Source organism: Monodon monoceros, unplaced genomic scaffold, assembly GCF_005190385.1.
Source record: "Monodon monoceros isolate NGI ecotype Baffin Bay Population unplaced genomic scaffold, NGI_Narwhal_1 Super_Scaffold_15, whole genome shotgun sequence".
Taxonomy (NCBI): domain Eukaryota; kingdom Metazoa; phylum Chordata; class Mammalia; order Artiodactyla; family Monodontidae; genus Monodon; species Monodon monoceros.
Genome location: NW_021703771.1, coordinates 69,863,119 through 69,884,219, shown reverse-complemented (window position 1 = coordinate 69,884,219; position 21,101 = coordinate 69,863,119). Strand labels below are relative to the sequence as shown.

The 21,101-nt window shown below is 35.5% G+C and overlaps 1 protein-coding gene across 4 annotated transcripts in view; it reads right to left on the bottom strand.

The window, feature by feature from the left end:
- The window catches only part of GRM1 (glutamate metabotropic receptor 1), a 364,839-nt gene that overhangs the window by 224,914 nt on the left and 118,824 nt on the right, over positions 1-21,101 (bottom strand). For all 4 annotated transcript variants that reach the window (XM_029223912.1, XM_029223910.1, XM_029223913.1 and 1 more), the window contains one exon: positions 15,322-15,571. In XM_029223912.1, the coding sequence (XP_029079745.1) occupies positions 15,322-15,571 (250 nt within the window). The remainder of the gene's footprint in view (positions 1-15,321; positions 15,572-21,101) is intronic.

The following is a 21,101-nucleotide window of genomic DNA, read 5'->3' as shown; positions in this document are numbered from 1 at the left end:
AAAAAAAAAAAAAAAAAAAAAAAAAAATCCATTCCTCCATCGATGGACATTTAGGTTGCTTCCATGTCCTGGATATTGTAAATAGTGCTGCAATGAACATTAGGGTGCATGTATCTTTTTGAATTATGGCTTTCTATGGGTATATGCCCAGGAGTGGAATTGCTGGATCATATGATAGCTCTATTTTTAGTATTTTAAGGAATCTCCGTACTGTTCTCCATAGTGGCTGTACCAATTTACATTCCCACCAACAGTGTAGGAGGGTTTCCTGTTCTCTACGCCCTCTCCAGCATTTATTGTTTGTAGATTTTTTTGATGATCGTCATTTTGACTGGTGTGAGGTGATACCTCACTGTAGTTTTGATTTGTGTTTCTCTAATAATTAGTGAGATGTTGAGCATCTTTTCATGTGCCTATTGGCCAACTGTATGTCTTCTTTGGAGAAATATACAATGGAAAGTTATTCAGCCATAAAAAGAATGAAATAATGCCATTTGCAGCTACATGGATGGATCTAGAGATTGTCATACTGAGTGACGTAAGTCAGACAGAGAAAGACAAATATCATATAATGTCACTTATATGTGGAATCTAAAAAAATGGTACAAATGAACTTATTTACAAAACAGAAACAGAGTCACAGATGTAGTAAACAAACTTATGGTTACCAAGGAGGAAAGGGGGGAGGGATAAACTGGGAAATTGGGATTGACATATACACAGTACTGTATATAAAATAGACAACTAATAAGAACCCACTGTATAGCACAGGGAACTCTACTCAATACACTGTAATGACCTATATGGGGAAAGAAGCTAAAGAGTTGATATATGTATATGTATAACTGATTTGCTTTGCTGTATAGCAGAAACTAACACAATATTGTAAATCAACTATACTCCAATAAAAATTAATTTAAGAAAACAAAGAGACAGTAAATAGAATTTTTAAAAATGAATAGAGCCTCAGAAAAAATGTGAGACACTTTGAAGAATGCCAGCATACATACAACAGGAGTACCAGAAGAAGTGGAGAAAGGAAATGGAGCAGAAAAATATTCAAAGAAAAACTGTCTGGAAACTTACCAGATTTACTGAAAAGCTTTTACCTCTACATGCAAGAATGAACTCTAAGTAGGATAAACACAAAAAGATACAGATGCAGGTACAACATAGTAAAAATGGTGAAAGCCAAGAAAAAGAGAAAATCTTGAAAGCAGCAAGAGAAAAACAGCTCATCACATGCAGTTGAATCCCATATAATTAAGAAATGGTCTCTTATGAGAAACATAGGTGGCCAGAAGGCAGTTGAATGACATAGTCAAAGAGCTGAAATAAAAAGCTATCAAACAAAAATCTTATATCCAGCAAAACTATTTCTCAAAAATGAAGGTGAAAAAAAGATATTCCCAGATAAACACTGAGTGAATTCATCCCTAGCAGAGCCACGTTACGAAAAAATAAAATAAAATATGAGAGGAAATTCTTCACTCTGAAAGCAAGTTACCCAGATGAAAATTGAAACACACACACACACACAGCACAGGTAAATGTACTTAGACAATTATAAAAAGAAAAGAGTGTAAATGCATATCTTTTCTTCTTTCTATACTTAAATGATTTTAAAAGCAATTGTATAAAATGATATGCAAATAATTATATTTGGGGACCAATAACATATAGAAATGTAATATATTTGACAACAGCACAAAAATTGTGGGTGGGAACCAAAGAATGTCCATTCTCAGTGTTTCTATTCAATACTGTAATGAATGTTCTGCCAGAGAAATTTCAAAGAAAAGAAAAGAAAAGAAAGGCATCCAAATCTGAATGGAAGGGGTAAAACTACCTTTATTTGTTGATTGCATGACCTTGTATATAGAAAATTGTGAGGAATCCACTAAAAACTATAAGAACTAATAAATGAGTTCACCAAGGTTTCAGGATCAAGATCAACATATAAAAATCATTTATATTTCTATACACTAGCAATGAACAATCTAAAATAAAATTAAGAAAACAATTCCACTTACAATAGCATAAAAAGAGTAAAATAATTAAGAATAAATTTAACAAAATAATTGCAATACATGTACCCTGAAAACATCATTGAAAGAAATTAAGAAAGATTTAAATGGATAGGCATCCGATGTTTATGGATTGAAAGATTTCATATTGCTAAAATGGTAATACTCCCCATATTGATCTGGAGATTCAATGTAATGCCTATCAAAATTCCAACGGCCCTTTCTTTTTAGAAATTTACAGGTTGATCTTAAAATTCATATGGAAATGCAAGGGATCTAAAATAATCAAAACAATTTTGGAATATTTGGATGACTCAAACTTTTCAATTTCAAAACGTGTTAAAAAGTTACAGCAATTAGGACAAGGTGGTACTGGCATAAAGCTAGACATTTAGATCAATGGATTAAAATTGAGAGTCCAGAAATAAACCATTCTGCTCAGTTGATTTCTAACAGAAGTACCAAAAGAGTTCCATGTGGAAAGAATAGCCCTTTCAACATATAATGCTGGAACAATTGGATTTCCACATGCAAAAGAAGGAAATTAGACCCCATACTCACACCATATTAAAAAATTAACTCAAAATGGATCAAAAACCTAAATATAAGAGATAAAACTATAAAAATTTTAGAAAAGAAACAGGTGTAAATGTAAACAACCTTGGATTATGCAATGGTTTCTTAGACATGACACCAAAAGTACAAAAAACAACATTAAAAATAGATAGGGCTTCCATGGTGGTGCACTACTTCCCTGGTGGCACACTACTAAATAACCAAGAGATCACTGAAGACATCAAAGAGGAAATCAAAAAAATACCTAGAAAGAAATGACAATGAAAACATGACGACCCAAAACTTACGGGATGCAGCAAAATTTCTAAGAGGGAAATTTATAGCAATACAATCCTACCTCAAGAAACAAGAAACATCTCAAATAAACAACCTTCCCTTAAACCTAAATCAATTAGAAAAAGAAGAACAACAAAACCCAAAGTTAGCAGAAGGAAAGAAATCATAAAGATCAGATCAGAAATAAATGAAAAAGAAAAGAAGGAAACAATAGCAAAGATAAATAACCTAAAAGCTGGTTCTTTGAGAAGATAAACAAAATTGATAAACCATTAGCCAGACTCTTCCTAAAAAAAGGGGAGAAGACTCAAATCAATAGAATTAGTAATGAAAACAGAGAAGTAACAAGTGACACTGCAGAAATACAAAGGATCATGGGGGATTACTACAAGCAACTATATGTCAATAAAATGGACAACCTGGAAGGAACAGACAAATTCTCAGAAAAGCACAACCGTCCAAGACTGAACCAGGAAGAAACAGAAAATATAAACATACCAATCCCAAGCACTGAAATTGACACTATGATTAAAAATCCTCCAACAAACGTCCAGGACCAGATGGCTTCACAGGTGAATTCTATCAAACATTTAGAGAAGAGCTAACACCTGTCCTTCTCAAGCTCTTCCAAAATAGAGCAGAGGGAGGAACACTCCTAAACTCACTCTGCGAGGTCACCCTCAGACCAAAACCAGACAAAGATGTCACAAAAAAAGAAAACTACAGGCCAATATCACTGATGAACACAGATGCAAAAATCCTCAACAAAATACTAGCAAACAGAATCCAACAGCACATTAAAGGGATCATACACCATGATCAGAAATGCAAGGATTCTTAAATATATGCAAATCAAACAATGTGATACACCATATTAACAAACTGAAGGATAAAAACCAGATGATAATCTCAATAGATGCAGAAAAAGCTTTCAACAAAATTCAACACTCATTTATGATAAGGACCCTCCAGAAAGTAGGCATAGAGGGAACTTACCTCAACATAATAAAGCCATATATGACAAACCCACAGCCAGCATCATTCTCAATGGTGAAAAACTGAAACGATTTCCACTAAGATCAGGAACAAGACAAGGTTGCCCACTCTCACCACTACTACTCAACATAGTTTTGGAAGTTTTAGCCACAGCAATCAGAGAAGAAAAAGAAATACAAGGAATGCATTGTATTCCAGAAAAGAAGTAAAACTCTCACTGTTTGCAGGTGACATGACATAATACATAGAGAATCCTAAAGATGCTACCAGAAAACTACTAGAGCTAAACAATGAATTTGGTAAAGTAGCAGGATACAAAATTAATGCAAAGAAATCTCTTGCACCCCTATACACTAATGATGAAAATTCTGAAAGAGAAGTTAAGGAAACACTCCATTTACCACTGCAACAGAAAGAATAAAATACCTAGAAATAAATCTACTAAGGAGACAAAAGACCTGTATGCAGAAAACTATAATACACTGATGAAAGTAATTAAAGATGATACAAACAGATGGAGAGATATAACATGTTCTTGGATTGGAACAATCAACATTGTGAAAATGACTAAACTACCCAAAGCAATCTACAGATTCAATGCAATCCTTATCAAATGACCAATGGCATTTTTCACAGAACCAGAACAAAAAATTTCACAATTTCTATGGAAACAAATAAGACTCCGAATAGCCAAAACAATCTTGAGAAAGAAAAACGGAGCTGCAGGAATCAGACTCCCTGACTTCAGACTATACTACAAAGCTACAGTAATCAAGACAGTATGGTACTGGCACAAAAACAGAAATATAGATTAATGGAACAGCATAAAAAGCCCAGAGATAAACCCACGTACATATGGTCACCTTATCTTTGATAAAGGAGGCAAGAATATACAACGGATAAGAGACAGCTTTTTCAATAAGTGGTGCTGGGAAAACTGGACTGCTATATGGAAAAGAATGAACTTAGAAAACTCCCTAACACCATAGCCAAAAATAAACTCAAAATGGATGAAAGTCCTAAATGTAAGGCCAGACACTATAAAAACTCTTAGAGGAAAACACAGGCAGAACACTCTATGACATAAATAACAGCAAGATCCATTTTGACCCACGGCCTAGGGAAATGGAAATGAAAACAAAAATAAACAAATGGGACCTAATGAAACTTCAAAACTTTTGCACAGCAAAGGAAACTATAAACAAGATGAAAAGACAACCCTCAGAATGGGAGAAAATATTTGCAAACGAACCAACTGACAAAGGATTAATCTCCAAAATATACAAGCATCTCATGCACTCAATATTAAAAAAAACAAAACCCAATCCAAAAATGGGCAGAATACCTAAATAGATATTTTTCCAAAGAACATATACAGATGGCAAGAAGCACATGAAAAGCTTCTCAACATCACTAATCATTAGAGAAATGTAAATCAAAACTACAATGAGATATCACCTCACACCGGTCAGAATGGCCATCGTCAAAATATCTAGAAACAATAGTTGCTGGTGAGTGTGGAGAAAAGGGAACCCTCCTGCACTGTTGGTGGGAATGTAAATTGATACAGCCACCATGGAGAACAGTATGGAGCTTCCTTAAAAAACTAAAAATAGAACTACCATACGACCCAGCAATCCCACTACTGGGCATATACCCTGAGAAAACCACAATTCAAAAAGAGTCATGTACCACGATGTTCATTGCAGCTCTATTTACAATAGCCAGGACACGGAAGCAACATAAATGTCCATCGACAGATGAATGGATAAAGAAGATGTGGTACATATATACAGTGGAATATTACTCAGCCATAAAAAGAAATGAAGTTGAGTTATTTGCAGTGAGGTGGATGGGCCTAGAGACTGTCATACAGAGTGAAGTAAGTCAGAAAGCAAAAAACAAATACCGTATGCTAACACATATATATGGAATCTAAATATATATATATATTTCTGAAGAACCTAGGGGCAGGACAGGAATAAAGACGCAGATGTAGAGAATGGACTTGAGGACACAGGGAGGGGGAAGGGTAATCTGGGACGATGTGAGAAAATGGCATGGACATATATACACTACCAAATGTAAAATAGATAGCTAGTGGGAAGCAGCCACATGGCACAGGGAGATCAGCTCAGTGCTTTGTGTCCACCTAGAGGGGTGGGATAGGGAGGGTGGGAGGGAGGCGCAAAAGGAAGGAGAAATAGGGATAAATATATATGTATAGCTGAGTCACTTTGTTATAAAGCAGAAACTAACAAACCATTGTTAAGCAATTATACTCCAATAAAGATGTTAAAAAAAAGAAAGAAAGAAAGAAAGAAAAGAATGGCCAGCACAGAACTAATATTTTAGGAAAGAATAGCCAATCATTTTCCAAACTTGATTTAAAAAAACTACAAACCCACATATCTAAGAAGTTCAATGAACCCCAAGTCAAACAAATATGACAAAAAACACATCAAGGATTATCATACTCAAATTGCTGAAAACTAGTGATAAAGAGACATACTTAAAAGAATAATAGAAATACATAGTAGAGGAACAAAAGAATTACAGCAGATTTCTCATCAGAGGCTATGTAAGTCAGAAATATATTTGAATAATATTTCTAAAGCATTGGGAGTAAAAACAACTATCAACCTAGATTTCTATACCAGAAAAAATTTTTTTTAATTAAGGCAAAATGAAAACATTCACAGACAATAAAAGTGGAGAGAATTTATCTCAGCAGACCAGCTCCTCAAGTAACGTTAAAGGAAATTCTTCAGGCAGAAGGAAAATAATCCATAGAAAATATGGATCTATACAAGGAATGAAGAAGATCACAGAGAGTAATTATACTGGTAATATAGAAGATAATATTTCTCACTTTTGATTTCTTGGATAGCTAATTGACCACTCTAGCAAAAGTAATAACAATGTATTTTGAATTTTGGAATAGAATTAGAAGTAAAATATATCATGACAAGAGAACACAGGTCAGGAGGGAGAAATGTATATATATTGCTACAAAGTTCTTATACTATATGTGATGTGGTATAATATTCTTAGAAGGTGGGGACAATAATAACTTTAAAAAGCATAGTGTAAACCCACGATCAACTATTCATAAAATAACATGATAGCTAGTTAAGTAAAAAAGTAAAGATAAAATGGAATGCTATATATATATATTCAATTAATTTAAAATAGGGCAGAGGGATAGGAAATAAGTAATGTATATGCATAGTCAACTGCTTTCAACTAAATGACAGGTTACTTCAATGGGGAAATTATAATCCTTTCAATACATAGTTCTGGAAAAGCTGGATACTTTTATGTCCAAAAAAAAAAAGTATTCACTCATCTCACAATATATGTGAAAATTAACTCCAAATATATGATTTAATCATATCTAGCTATAAAAGTAAAAATTATAAAACTTCTATGAAAATGTTTGTAACCTTGGAGTAGATAAAGCTATCTTTGATAGAACACAAAGCATAAACCATAAAAAAAGAAACTGATAACTTTCAAAATTTTAAATGTTCCATTTTTCAAAGATACTATGAACAAAATTAAATTTTCAGATACATACTGAGAAAACATATACTATACATATATATTATAAATGATTTGAGTCCAGAAGTTACACAGAATTTTTATAACTTCATAATAAGGCAAACAAATTGATAAAATGGACATAGATGTGTGCAAGAGATTTTACCAAAAAAAGATATTAAAATGGCAAATAAGTACATAAAATTTTTCAACATTATTAGTCTTTAGGAAATGCAAATTAAAACAACAAAGACATGCCACTAGACACCCACTAGAAGAGCTGAAAGCCGAAAAGACTGGCAGTACTATTTTGAAGATGTGGAAAAATTAGAACTCTCATACAGTGCTGGTAGAACTGCAAAATTTTACAGCCACTTTGGAAAGTAGTTCTGCAGTTTCTTATAATTTATAAAGTTAAATATACACTTACCATGTGACCCATAATCTCACTCTAGATATTTCCTAAAGAGAATTAAATATATGTGTCCACACAAACACTTACACAAATCATATTCATAGCTGCATTATTCATTATAGTCAAACCTGGAAACAACCCAAATGTCCATCAATAGGAGAATGGATAAGCAAATTGAAGCATATTCATGCCACAGAATACTACAGTTGACCCCTGAACAACGTGGGGTTCAATCCACTTATAGTCGGCGCTCCATATCTGCATTTCCTCCCCATCTGCAGATTCAGTCAACCACCGACCACGTAGTACTTGTAATATTTACTAATGAAAAATATCCATGTAAAAGTAGACCTGTGCAGTTCAAACTTGTGTTGTTCAAGGATCAATTGTACTCAACAATAGTAGTTCATTGATCAGCCACGGGCAACCCTAGATTTGGAGATGGCAGAGGCTAAATCTGCCACAAGTGTATGTGCTCCTTACTCTGCATTTTGATTAGTCTGAGAATTGGGACATGGCAGTGTTTTCATGGGGCAGTTCAATAGGCCAGTTTGGGCATCAGGAGGAGACAGAAACACAGGAAATAAGCAGAGTTGCAAAGTGTTTATGGCTATTACCATTACTACTGCTACTACTACTACTACTATTATACACTACTTTCAAATGTATCTTTACTTTTAAAAGAAAATTTTAAAAATAAATAAATTTCAAGAAATAATAAAGCAAAATATAATCCAAAAAAGAAAGCTGGAGCTAAAATGGTGGATTGACAGGCAGTGGGGTTAAACTTTTCACTTCATCTTCCCTTTCAAATATGTCCTGTAAGCAATTCATTCATAGTGAACACCACCTGAGTGCAAAACACTGATGCAGGCATCACAGAGTAGTGGTTCTGAAATTTAACTCATCTTTAGTCCTTTTAAAAAAAGAAGAAGATCCAAATCCCTCACCAAGAAACTCTACTAATGGCCTGGGGTAAGATCCAGGAATCCACATTTTTAAGAGCGCTTACTGAGTGTGATGTGCAGCCAGGTTGAGAACTGACTGCCATAGGAACTATGAAAATTCATTAAGATAAATTCCCTGTAGTCTTCAATCAGCCTCAAACACAAACTTGGGTAAATCATAATGACCTCCTTTTTCATTCATTCAAATTTCAGCCAGTGCCTTATAGATACAGAAGGCACCCAAAATCCTTTCCTTCAGTGTTTCTAATACCTCCTAGGCAAGTAGAGACCATGATAGTAGTCTTTTAGTTTTCAGGTGTCCATTTTCTGAAACGTGGAAATAGTTGTTGGTATAAAGGAAGAGTTAATCATTACGAACTTTCATGCAAATCAGCCGCCCCAATTTTGTGGAAATCCTGAGCATTTCTGTGGCTGAGATCTATACTCAAAATAGCTGTCAATATCCTAAAAATGATGCTGATTCTCCAGAGTACTCTAAACTAAATCCCTTCTCCTTCCTTAGCACACATTTCTCACGGTCTTTTTCTAACAGTGTAATCTTCCACAAAGCTCTCATTAATCTGCCTTTGGAGCAGGAGTGTTTTAAGGAAGCGATAGTCTGTCAGCAGGTTAGTAATCACTTTCCACCCTTGGGAGCCTAGAGAAGGCAAGGTTGTGAATCTATAAGTCGTGACCATTATGCGTCAGAAAACGCTCATCAGCTTTGGCAGCAACTTGATTATAATCCATTTGGGGGATGTCACACTTCACTGGAAGTCCACATTTATTTAAAACACATAACCTTTGCAATTTTGCCTGAAGCCTGCAAACTTTAGATATTTCCCCATTTTTTCCAAAATGGAAAGATGGGATCTAAAACAACTCATTTTTCATTAAAAATGTAACTATGTGGAACATAACACAATGGCATATCATCTTATGTTTCAAGGGTATAGAGGTCACTTTTCTAAATGTGTTTAGGTTCTGGAAGAAAAAGACAAAATGTACCTTGTAAAAAACAAGAGCTTCCTTTGTTTTAAAATGAAACTATAAGCTTCTTTCCAGATAAAGTAACTGCTTCATTTCAATCAGTTTTCTGAATATGTGCCTAAAGTTGTTCATTGTGCTTTCAACTCATAAATCATGGTGTTAGTATTCATGGATCAGGTTTTAGATGGGGGGGGTGGGGATTTCTCTGCAGTGACAGATAATGGAAAGTGGGTCTAGTAGGGGAGAAGATTACAGAGTTGGGAGGGAAGACAGGTAAAAGAACACACACCAATAAGAAAGGGATTGAAATGTAAGGACCATATACTTATAAACTGATTGACCAGGATACAGTAGAGAGAGGGGATGAGATGGAAAGTTATTGACCTAATTATCTTTATTGGATGCTTATTTCTTACAGGAGAAATAAGATGTCATAATGCAGTAGAAGGGGCTAGGAAATACATAATTAAATATGGTATACCTAAGTACATCTAAAGCGAGACTCCTAAAAAGGTAGACTGTAAACCTAGTAGAAGGGCTTCCCAAGATGAGGAAGGCAGGGTAAAGGCCCAGGATAATGCCAACACTAGGCATAGGACTAAAGCCAGAAAGCTCTCACTCGCCCTCAGAAAACAGTGTGTCTTTAAGGGACCCAATATTGACGCTTAGCTTTGGTTTAACAGACAAGTAAGCATTTTGTGATTAGACAAAAACAACAACCTGACGGGTAAGCAAATATTATTCCCAATTTTACAGAAAAATTCTAGAAATAGAGGCTGATTGAAGAACATCAACCCTTACCACACTAGGTAAAACTTACTGATCCTGGAAAATGAAAGGGAACTCAGGTTCACACAATGAAGCTGCCTGCTCTCACTATGACACTCCAAGCTTTCTGACATAGTTATTAAATAATTAACACATCAAAACACTTCACTTGGCATGATAAGAAAATAAAAAGTATATAAAACGTGGTTCCTATCATTGAGGAAGTTACAATTCGATATTTACATATCCGCATGATGCTATGGTATAGTAGGAAGTTTGACTCTGTCTTCACCACTGATTAATTTAGGAATTTGGGGTAATTGTTTAACTTCTTTACCTTCCAAATCAACCTTCCAGAGTTGTTGTTAGGACTGGAGATATCATATATTATTAACCTAGTACATACCAAAACTTCAATAAATCGTAGCTATTAGGTGTTTACACATGTAAACCATGCTTATTTTCACTTTCTTCAAATAAAAGAGCAATATAGGAATTAGAACAAATCCATCAGTTAATTTTTAGAATTGTAATAGTTATTACTGAGGATTTCAGAGAAATATCACCCACTTATTCCAAATTAGCTTTTACATAGGTATAGTTCCATAGATATAGACTGTATGCAAATAGAGAATGATATTGTGGAGTCTCGTGTTAAAATAAAAATAATGAGCTTGAAAAGAATGGCCCCTTTACTGAAATACCATATAAAACATTTAATACTAAGAGAGAAATGAAAAGGGTGCATATATGTAGAGAATAATTAGAAATGTAAAATAATTTTCTCATGAACATACCTCAGTTTATTTTTCCAAAGAATGTGGGTCTAAACAATGAAATCTCTAGAAGAGGCAGCAAACTGAAAGAAAACTAAGGGTAAAGACAGTATCTCTGAAACAAAACAATCATAGCTTGACACACACAATATAATTTAGTGAATAAGAGCATGAAATCTGATGTCACATTGCCTTCAAATCCCAACTGTGACACTTTTTGACAAGTTCTTTACATCTCCATACATTAAAACAGAAATAATATTAGCACCTATCTCATCATATTTTTACGACGATTAAATGAGTTTATGTATAAAAAGTGCTTAGAACAGCGCCTGGCATACATTAAGTCCTAAATAAAGGTTATCATCATCATCACCATCATAAGGAAAATATAATTATAGATATGCTGCGCCCAATTTTGAGAAGGATCTCGAAAGAGGCAGTTTCATAGAAACAAGAAAGAATGGTTCTTCTGTGTGATGATTAACTTGACTATGGTTAATTAACTTACTTGGTGAGAATATTATTCCAGTTTGTTCAGAGTCAAAGGTTTGATTTTCATGTGGATATGCTGGCTACATTGCATGACCACAGATTAAGACACTAATTCTGAGTAGTTGTATTCAATGAATTCTCCTTGTTTTAACAAGGTGACTCATAAAATGGGTAAATTGATTAATCCAAATTCATGAATAACTTCAGAAAAAATGAATCTATAAATACATTCCTTTGAACATGGTTCAGTCATATGGTCTTAATATATTATAAATTCTAGGACTGGAAAAATATTTAAAGATGATCTGGAGCCAAGTCATTAATTTTTATAGAAAAAAAATAGACTCGGAGACAAAACATGACTTAAGATCACATGATTACTTTGTGGAAGAGTTGAAGAACTCTTAGCTCATGTTTTGTTTTGTTTTTCCATTACATACATTCATTAAATATAGGATATTTTTAATATCTTGGAGAACTTTCTATTTAAAAATTCTATTTCTGTCATTCTAGTTTATTACTCCATTGTAAAAAACTCAGTCCCAATGACAGAATGTGGGACTCTGAAGGCCATTGCAAGGACTTTGTCATAAGAAAAATGGAAAGCCATTTTCAGGTATTGAGTGTGTAAGGTTAAAAGACATTACCTGACTTAAATTTTTAAAAGATCCATTTTCCTTAAGAATAACTGGCCGGGAAGGGCAAGGCAAGGATCAATTAGGAGGTTATTGCCATAACGCAAGTGAGAGATGATGTTGGCTTGGAGTAGGATGGTAGCGGCAAGAAAGGCATTAAGCTGTCAAAGTCTGTATATGTAGCCCCAACAACATTTCCTTCTATGTTGGATGTGAAGTGTAAGAGAAAAGAGGATTGTAGCCCCAACAACATTTCCTTCTATGTTGGATGTGAAGTGTAAGAGAAAAGAGGAGTAACAGGAGGCAAAGGAGTACAAACCTCCATTCAGGAATTTCTAATTTTTTTCTTAACTAAATGTCTCTTGCTGCAATCTACACCATGATTTACTTATCTTCACCTCTGTGAAAAGAGGTCCATCACCATCTACACAATGCCCTCTTGTGAATCTGGCAGCATCCAGAATCACGCCACATATTCTGAAAGAAACTAAACAATGGCTCCTGACCTCAAAGGATTTTATCATTTGGTAAATTAAACCTCCTTTAAATAGGAAGGAGATATATTTGACAGCATTACAAATGTAGCTAGAAGTTGCAACTTGGTGTTAAACTGGAACCCTTCTGGACACATCTGCTGAAATTAGGGAACCAAGTTCACCAAATGTCCATTGGCATGAGGAACAGAGGAGTGCTTGGGTTAGAATTCATCCCACAGGAAGTAGGAGAATAAAGCATCTGAAGGAAAAGCTGATACTAGGTATGCTGTAGTGTTACTACTTGTCTTTATTGCCAGCTCAGCTCCCTCTGGACTCATATCTCTCCCAGGGAAGGGAGAGAGCTGTGAAAAAAGAATGAAAAAAAAGGCTGTTTTCCACAAAATCCTCTAAGATATGAGAGTAAAAGCCAATATCATTTTGATAGACCCTCATGGAATATAGCCCAGAAAGTCAGAGAAGCACTGCATGGCATAGCTTTGACATCTCCAGGGCTCCATGCTTTATTGGCAGTGACCATTGGTACAGGGAGCAGCGTCCTCAGGAGCACAGGTGTTTGTTGTGATGATAGTATCTCTAGGATACATCAGTAGAACCCAGAAGATATGAGGTAGAGAAAGAGAGAAGTAAAGGAAGTGATATCACCACGAACAACCACATGTGAGACTCAGAAATACCTGGAGGGACTCAGCTGCGTTATTAGCAGGTAAGCAAGAGCCAGAGAGATAAGTTTACATTATTATTCTTGACAAGCTTTTAAATAATGATAATAGAATGGGTTCTTTACACTCCAATTACTCACTGCAGTATTTTGTATAAATATATTTCACAATTAGGCAGTCTTTATACCCCAAAGCTCACATATTTGCTACATCTGTTCGAGATTTCCAGAATCTAGGTAGCTAGCCTCTCTTTGGGGATATTAAACAGAAGGAAACCTGCAAAACAGACTTTTCTTCTTTTGAAAATGGTAAACATGAGATTATTTTTTAAAACAAGCACCCTTCATAAAAGCAGTCATTTTTACAAAATCAGTTAAAAGATTGAATATCTATATGCCACCTGTCCTGATGCATATATTAAGAACCTTATTCCATGTAATACTTCAACAATGCTGCTTACATCCTTTTTCACTAATGAAGGAAGTAACATTCCTTCTTTAAATACTCTTTCTTTAGAGATGCTTTCTTAAATGGCCTCACACAACTGCATCATGTTGAAGCAGCCAAAAAGACATTTTATGGCAGTGTGCCAATTTCACCCAAATTCAATAATTTTCTTAGTCTTGAATTATACTTTGCCCTTGACTTCATACTTCCTCATGCCTAGAGATCATTTCTCTGTTTCTTTATTCATTTAGCTGTATTTCTATCCTACCTTCTACTCAAAAGTTTTTGATAGGTCCTGTACCTCTAGTTCCACATGAAGGTGAGATTAATTTTATTAGCATTGCAGTCATTATCACAAGTGCAATGCCAGAAGGGAAAGGTCCAGGCAGGATATCCACACCACCACTGCCCAGTTTCCTAGAGAAAAGGGTCACTGGTTAAGGTACTTCAAAAGGTGAGAAAAGATTGTACTCTGGCCAAAAGAGAAGATGGAGAAGAAAAATAGATCTGGAAGATGAGTGTGACAGAGCCAGAGATCAGTGGAAGCTTTCATTCAAGTAAACTTAGTAGGTTCCTTGGAAAAATTGATCAGTTCCTTTATGTAGTATTAGAAGATGGTAAATCAAACAAGATACCCATTAGGTCAAAAACCCTATGAAAAATACAATAATACTGAAAATCTCCATTCCAGCACAAGTACATATGACTTAGAAAGAACATAGACTTTGGAACCCACCACCTGCAATTCCAGAAATTACATGCTGAAAACATCACTATTAGCCATCCCATAAGTGTAAGATATTATATCATCAAGTACTAGAGTTCAGCGGCATGTCTTCACCTGCACTCAACTAGCCCTTTAAATTTCAGATCTTAATGTGTATTTCCATCTTCACTAGTACTTTCCATCCACCAACACCTCATTAAGATATCTATGCTTAGGAATATGAAGAGAAAAGCATTCATGTGGTTTTGGGAGGAGGAGGGGTGGAAGGGGGGAAGCAAATGAAAAGAATAGTTCGCCAGGACAAAACATTCTAGCAAAAACTTCCCACCTTTTCTGAAATAGTCTCATCATCTTGTCATCGACTGCTCTGCTCTTGTCTATCATGAAAATAGACATAGCCCCACTCTCAGTGAAATCCAGAAGGAATGCACATTTCACTCGCTTTGGAATCAGGAAGTCCAGTTTTGTGAGAGCAAGTATATGTGCGCCAAAGTGTGTGTGAAAGAGAGGAAGAGAGAGAGAGAGAAAGAGAGAGATTGAGATTTACCTTCCTATGAGGGAGAACTCGCCCACGACTCCCAGGCGCCGCATGGCACTCAGGAGGCCTCTGACGGTCATGCCTTCGCAGAAGCAAACCACCACTCTGGCCTTGGGAAGCCGCTCTCGGAGCTTGCGCAGGAGTCGGTCAAAGCTCTTCTCCCCAGCATTGCTGTAGATTTTGTCTGAATGGGCGATGCAGAGGCCTTCCTGGGCAGCCAGCTCTTTGAAAGCATCCATTCCGCTCTCCCCGTAATTCCCTGTTCAGAAACAATCAGCAGATGTTCAAGACAACCTGGCAGCAGCAGCAGTAACAAGCTAGGAAAAGGACTCATTAGTCACAGGGAATGAAGAGGATAGACTTGCCAAATAATTTGTAAATATAACTGGGACTGCAGGAAGATCTGGATGGACTAAAGAGAATAATCAAATGTAATCAAACTATCAACTCTGTGAAAATAATGGAAAACTATATAACTAGGGTGTCCACAGTGAAACAGGTTTTGAGAAATGAGGGACGGCTGCCCTATTTTACAACCATGATTACTAGTGGTTGTTCCAGATTTTAGCAACGTGGGAGAAGTCAGAACATTGGGGTAGGAGGTCAGCCAGCACAATGAGACGTGTTCATCCGAGGGCTTCCTTCAGCTGGCTGCCAGGTTAAGAGCAGACACTCATGGTGATAGCAAGTCCTGCAACATCTCCATGAAGAGTGAGTAAGCAAAGCAAATGGAGCACCTGGCCAGGCCGGAATATGCAGACAAAAACCAGCTATAAATCTCAATTTAAAAGTTTTAAATCTCAATATCTATAAAAGTTTCACGGACTTTGTTATGAAACTTGATAAGATTTTCCTGTATTTTTGAAAAAAAAAAGGAGTTCTCGTTTCCTGTTTCATAAGATTAAATTACCAAATTAATGTTTTTGCCTCTTCAGTTAACCACCTTCAGTGGCTTAATACACTCCAGTGAATGGAAGATTTAACACATGACAAAATCCTCAGCTCTGTGGACTGTGGTCACACATCGTGGCTCAGACAAGAGGCACTGACTGATTATAAGGGGGAAGACTGCAGCTGGTAAGTGAATGGCTCATCTGCCTGCGGAAGAGGGCACGAGGAAGGAAATCAGATGTCGCTTACAATAATAAATGCAGGTTCAGGAATCTATAAGGTACAAAGACATCACCAGTCAACTCTTTCAGCAAAAGGCACTGAAAAGGCATCATAAGATGGTGTTACAAGGGGAACAACTTTATTGCTAAGGTGCCACCTATGGACTACAGTCACAGAAAAAGATTTTACTCTTTTATCAAAATACATGCAGACTAAAGGAGCAAAAATATTCTATGCATTTGAATAAGAAAATCCTTGTGTTTTAAATCTAGTAAAGGCCTTAGACATACTCTGTGCAAACCCTTCAGGTTACAGCAAGGAAACTGGGCCAAGTGAAGTGGCTCGCCAATAGGCATGAAGCTTGTTTGTGTTAGAACTGGAACAGTCTACCTGATTCCTAAGTTACCATTTGTTTCTCTTAACAGCAACAAGCAACTAAACACGTATGTTTTCATAATTTTTTTTGAAAATGTCAGCATAGGTCAATTCGTTCTGTGAAATTCTTGTTTCAATTACTTTATTCATATTTTCCTGTTTGAAGCAATTCTTCATTATACAGATTGATTGAGAGATGAGTATGATGTGGTAGACCATGTTTAAACTGCTCATTTCTCTTATGAAGCCTATGAGACTCCAAACTAGCATACATATTTCTACAAAAGTAACTCTAATATAAGAATGACTTGTACTTTTATAAATCTTTATATTTTAAACATTGCATTCATAAATTTTATCTTATTTGTACTCATTATGTTGATGATAGTACTACATACAAATACTATACAAAAAAGGAAGAAAATCACCTCTAGGAAGCTTAAAACCATGTTACTTTCATTTAGTAGCAATGACATGACTAACTCAAATGTAAATATCTAATAGAGATGCTATGGGTTAGGAATCAGAAAGAGCTGCCTAAAGAAAGTACCTGTGGTATGGAAGGTGTGGAGAAAAAGGAATCCTTGTATAGTTGGCAGGAATGTAAATTGCTACAGCCATTATGGGAAACGATATGAAGTTCTCCAAAATTTTAAAATGGAACTATCATATGATTCAGTAATCCCTCTACTAGGTGTATATCCAAAGGAAATGGAATCAGTATCTCAAATAGCCGAGATATGGAAATAACTTAAACGTCCATTGATGGGCGAATGGATAAAGAAAATGTAATAAGTGTTATATTCCATATATATATTATATACATATATATGGAATGGAATATTATCCATAGAATATTATCCATAAAATATGGAATATTAGCCATAAAATGGAATCTTTGTTGTAAAAATGAAAGTAAGGCCACCATTTGCAATAACGTGGGTAAACCTGGAGGACATTACGCTAAGTGAAATAAGCCAGACATAGAAAAACAAATACTGTATGATATCTGTTATATCTGAAATCTAAAAAAGTCAAGCTCATAGAGCCAGAGAGTAGAACAGTGGTTACTAGAAGTGGGGGAATGGAGAAACTGGGGAGATGTTGGTCAAAGAATGCAAAATCTCAGTTATAAGATGGGTAAGTTCTGGGGATCTAATGTACAATATGGTAACTATACAGGTAATTATATATATAATATATATATCATGTATAATAATCTACAGCTAATAATATATATTGTATATTTGAAATTTGCTGAGAGTAGATCTTAAATGTTCTCAGAAAAACAACAAAAGAGGTAACTATATGAGTTAATGGATGTATAAATTAACTTGACACTGGTAATCATTTCACAATGTGTGTGTATATATACATATATATCAAACTACCACATTGCACACCTTAAACATACACTATTTTGTCTGTCAATTATACCTCAAAAATCTGGGGAAAAAAGAAAGTGCTTTTATTCTGGATCTTAAAATATAAACAGATTTTCCACAGCTAGAAAGAAAACTAGAGGACATGTATTCTTTGCCTGACTCCTTGGTCATGATCAAACGATGCCAGACTTAAAATAAAACACTCAGCATGGAACCTACCCTCTGTCTCCCCTCCCCTTTCCATCTGACCACCCAGACCTCCTCTGCCTTTCCTGGTAGTGAGGAATTTATTTAGATACTTCTCTGTGTAACCCTGGAAGGAGTTTTGAATATATAAAGAACTGAGATAATAAAACTCTTAAAAGTACTATGTAAATGTTAACACTCAGGTCTGGTAGCGAGCTGCATATTTTTATTCAATTATCAAATAGATTATCGAGCTCTCAACTTGGAAAAAATCCCTAGGCTCTGCTCTTTAAAGAATTGCCCAGAATTATCGGGCATTGACTTTGCCTTCAATCTGATGAATATTTGCTATGTCTCTGGCACTGTGCTAAATACCTAGGCACTTCATTTTTTCATTACAACTCCATATAGAAGTTATAACTCTCTGCTGGGGATGTGGAAGCTCTAAGAGGTTATGTAACTTGCCTAAGATCAAACAATGATGAATATAGGATTCAACATCTAACTCAGAAGTTCCTGTTCATAACCACCATTTTATACTGCCTCCTACATGGACTTATAATACACCTGTGAAGGCATGACAGAAACACACAAAATACAGCAACAATACTAAGCTGTATATGCTACATGGGAAATGAAAAATACCATAATACTAAATTTCAGAATGAGAGAGAAAGGATGATCAGAGAATACCTCTTGGGAAAAGTAGCAATGAAAATGAGTTCTTGAAGAATGTAAGCAAGGGATTGGCTTTCAGGGTAAATGGACGTGAATGAGAATCCACAAAAGGTATTTTTAGAGGCAATGACTAGAGAAGTTCCATTGAAGCAGAAGGTTCATGGTTTGTAGAATGCCACTCTGTATAGCAAATCTCTAGTGAAGTATCTGGCATACCACTATAGGATTGCAACATGGAAATGCGCTATATGTTGCTGTGTTGTAACAGATTTTATAACAGACTTTATCACTGTTATGATGTTGCCTAAAACCTAGAGAGATGTAAGAGTGGCATCTGACAAAGCCTATAAAATATAAAATTGAAATATATTGAAACATATGAGAAAAAGATTTACAGAGAGTAAATCAAGATATTCTATAAAACAAGCTTTTAAACAGAACTTATGGGGAGACTAACGAGAGAAAACATGGGGTTTACAAAGAAATCCCTATAGTTTGAATAATAAAAGTATTTAAACATAATAGAAGTGGACATTGTACAAGGGCAAAGTTAATAAAGGTACTGAAAATAGGAGTAAAAATTAGAACTATCTCAAGAGATAAAAGACAATGGCTAAAACTCAATTTTCTAAGCTACATATGATTTTTTGAAGAAGTTAGATATGATTATTATCAGACCATATTAACAGATATTCATTCATAAAAGATTGGTTTGTAGTGATTTGGTAGGTAAGTTACACTGAGCAAACAAGCTATGAAATAAAATTGTCTTGCGTTTCATAATCACCTGTATGAACTGTCATCATAGCAAAAAGAAGGCACTTAAGGCTAGTCTTTATATTGATTGTTTTTTCTTCTACTCTTAAAATGTTGAAGATATATTTAAGAAACAATCTGAACTCCATTTGGTGGCTAAAATAACACTTCAGCCATTATGTTGAAAGAAGTCCAAATCCTGTTATTGCATCTTCATGAATTATCTTGGTAAAACAACAGGATTCAACATATCTCATTCCTACGTATGTACACCTCAGTTATGAGGGGAAACATTTATACACGGAAAATACGTAGATATTTCTTCACTTTTCTTAAAGAAGGAACAGTATTACGTTCAAAGATTCACTAGTCTTATGCTCTAGACTCCCTTAATCTCTGCCTTATTTCATGCTTATATCCCTTTATTGGTATTCTTTGGTAGTCTTAGGCTCCCTGGATGACGATATACCCCTTGCATTATGGGCCAGTCCCTATCCGAGGTCCTGAAAACTGATCATTCTGCCTCCTGGGACATCCTGGACAAATAAGATAATATCCCATTTTTGAAAGAACTATGTTGATAGAAATTGATTTCACAGCACCTTCTGGAAACCTACTGCCAATATTCAACAATCATCACTATCAGGTAATTCTTCTTTTTGATCTAAATCCTGTACAACAAAATATAAATTCATATCCCCTTCACTCTCAGTGGAGGCAGGTATCAGTTCCTTTGAATTCTTTCTTTCTTTTTTTAAAAAAAGTCTTTCTGGAAGCCACAGTTCAGCTTTCTCTCCTCCCAGGGAAACAATTCCTATTATTTTAACCTTTCCTGGCAACCTTTTACTTTGTTTGGTTCTCCCACTTAATACGTAGAAAGTGTTATGTTTCCCTGCTTCCATCCACACACCTGCAGTCAGCATTATGGGTCTGGTCAGTCAGAGGTGAATGAGTCATCACCTGCCTTAGAAGCACATAAGGGATTTTATATGCAAGGTCAGTGAAGGAACTGCTTGACACAAGGCGATCAGAGAAAACAGAAGAGAATCCTTTTTATCAGAAATTTCATAACCCCACCTTTAATTACCCCAGTTTGGGCAGGTAGAGTTATAGCATCCAAGTGGAAGAAGGAAATTTACCAAAAGGTGACTGTCATCTCTATGCAATAGGACTGATTAATCTTTGTTCTTTTGCCCCATCATGTTTTCAGGTATGCCTTATAGCTGAGTAAATAAGAGGATGAGCCTTGGAGGAAGATCAACCTGGTTTGAATCCTGGATCCTAGATGAGGAGATA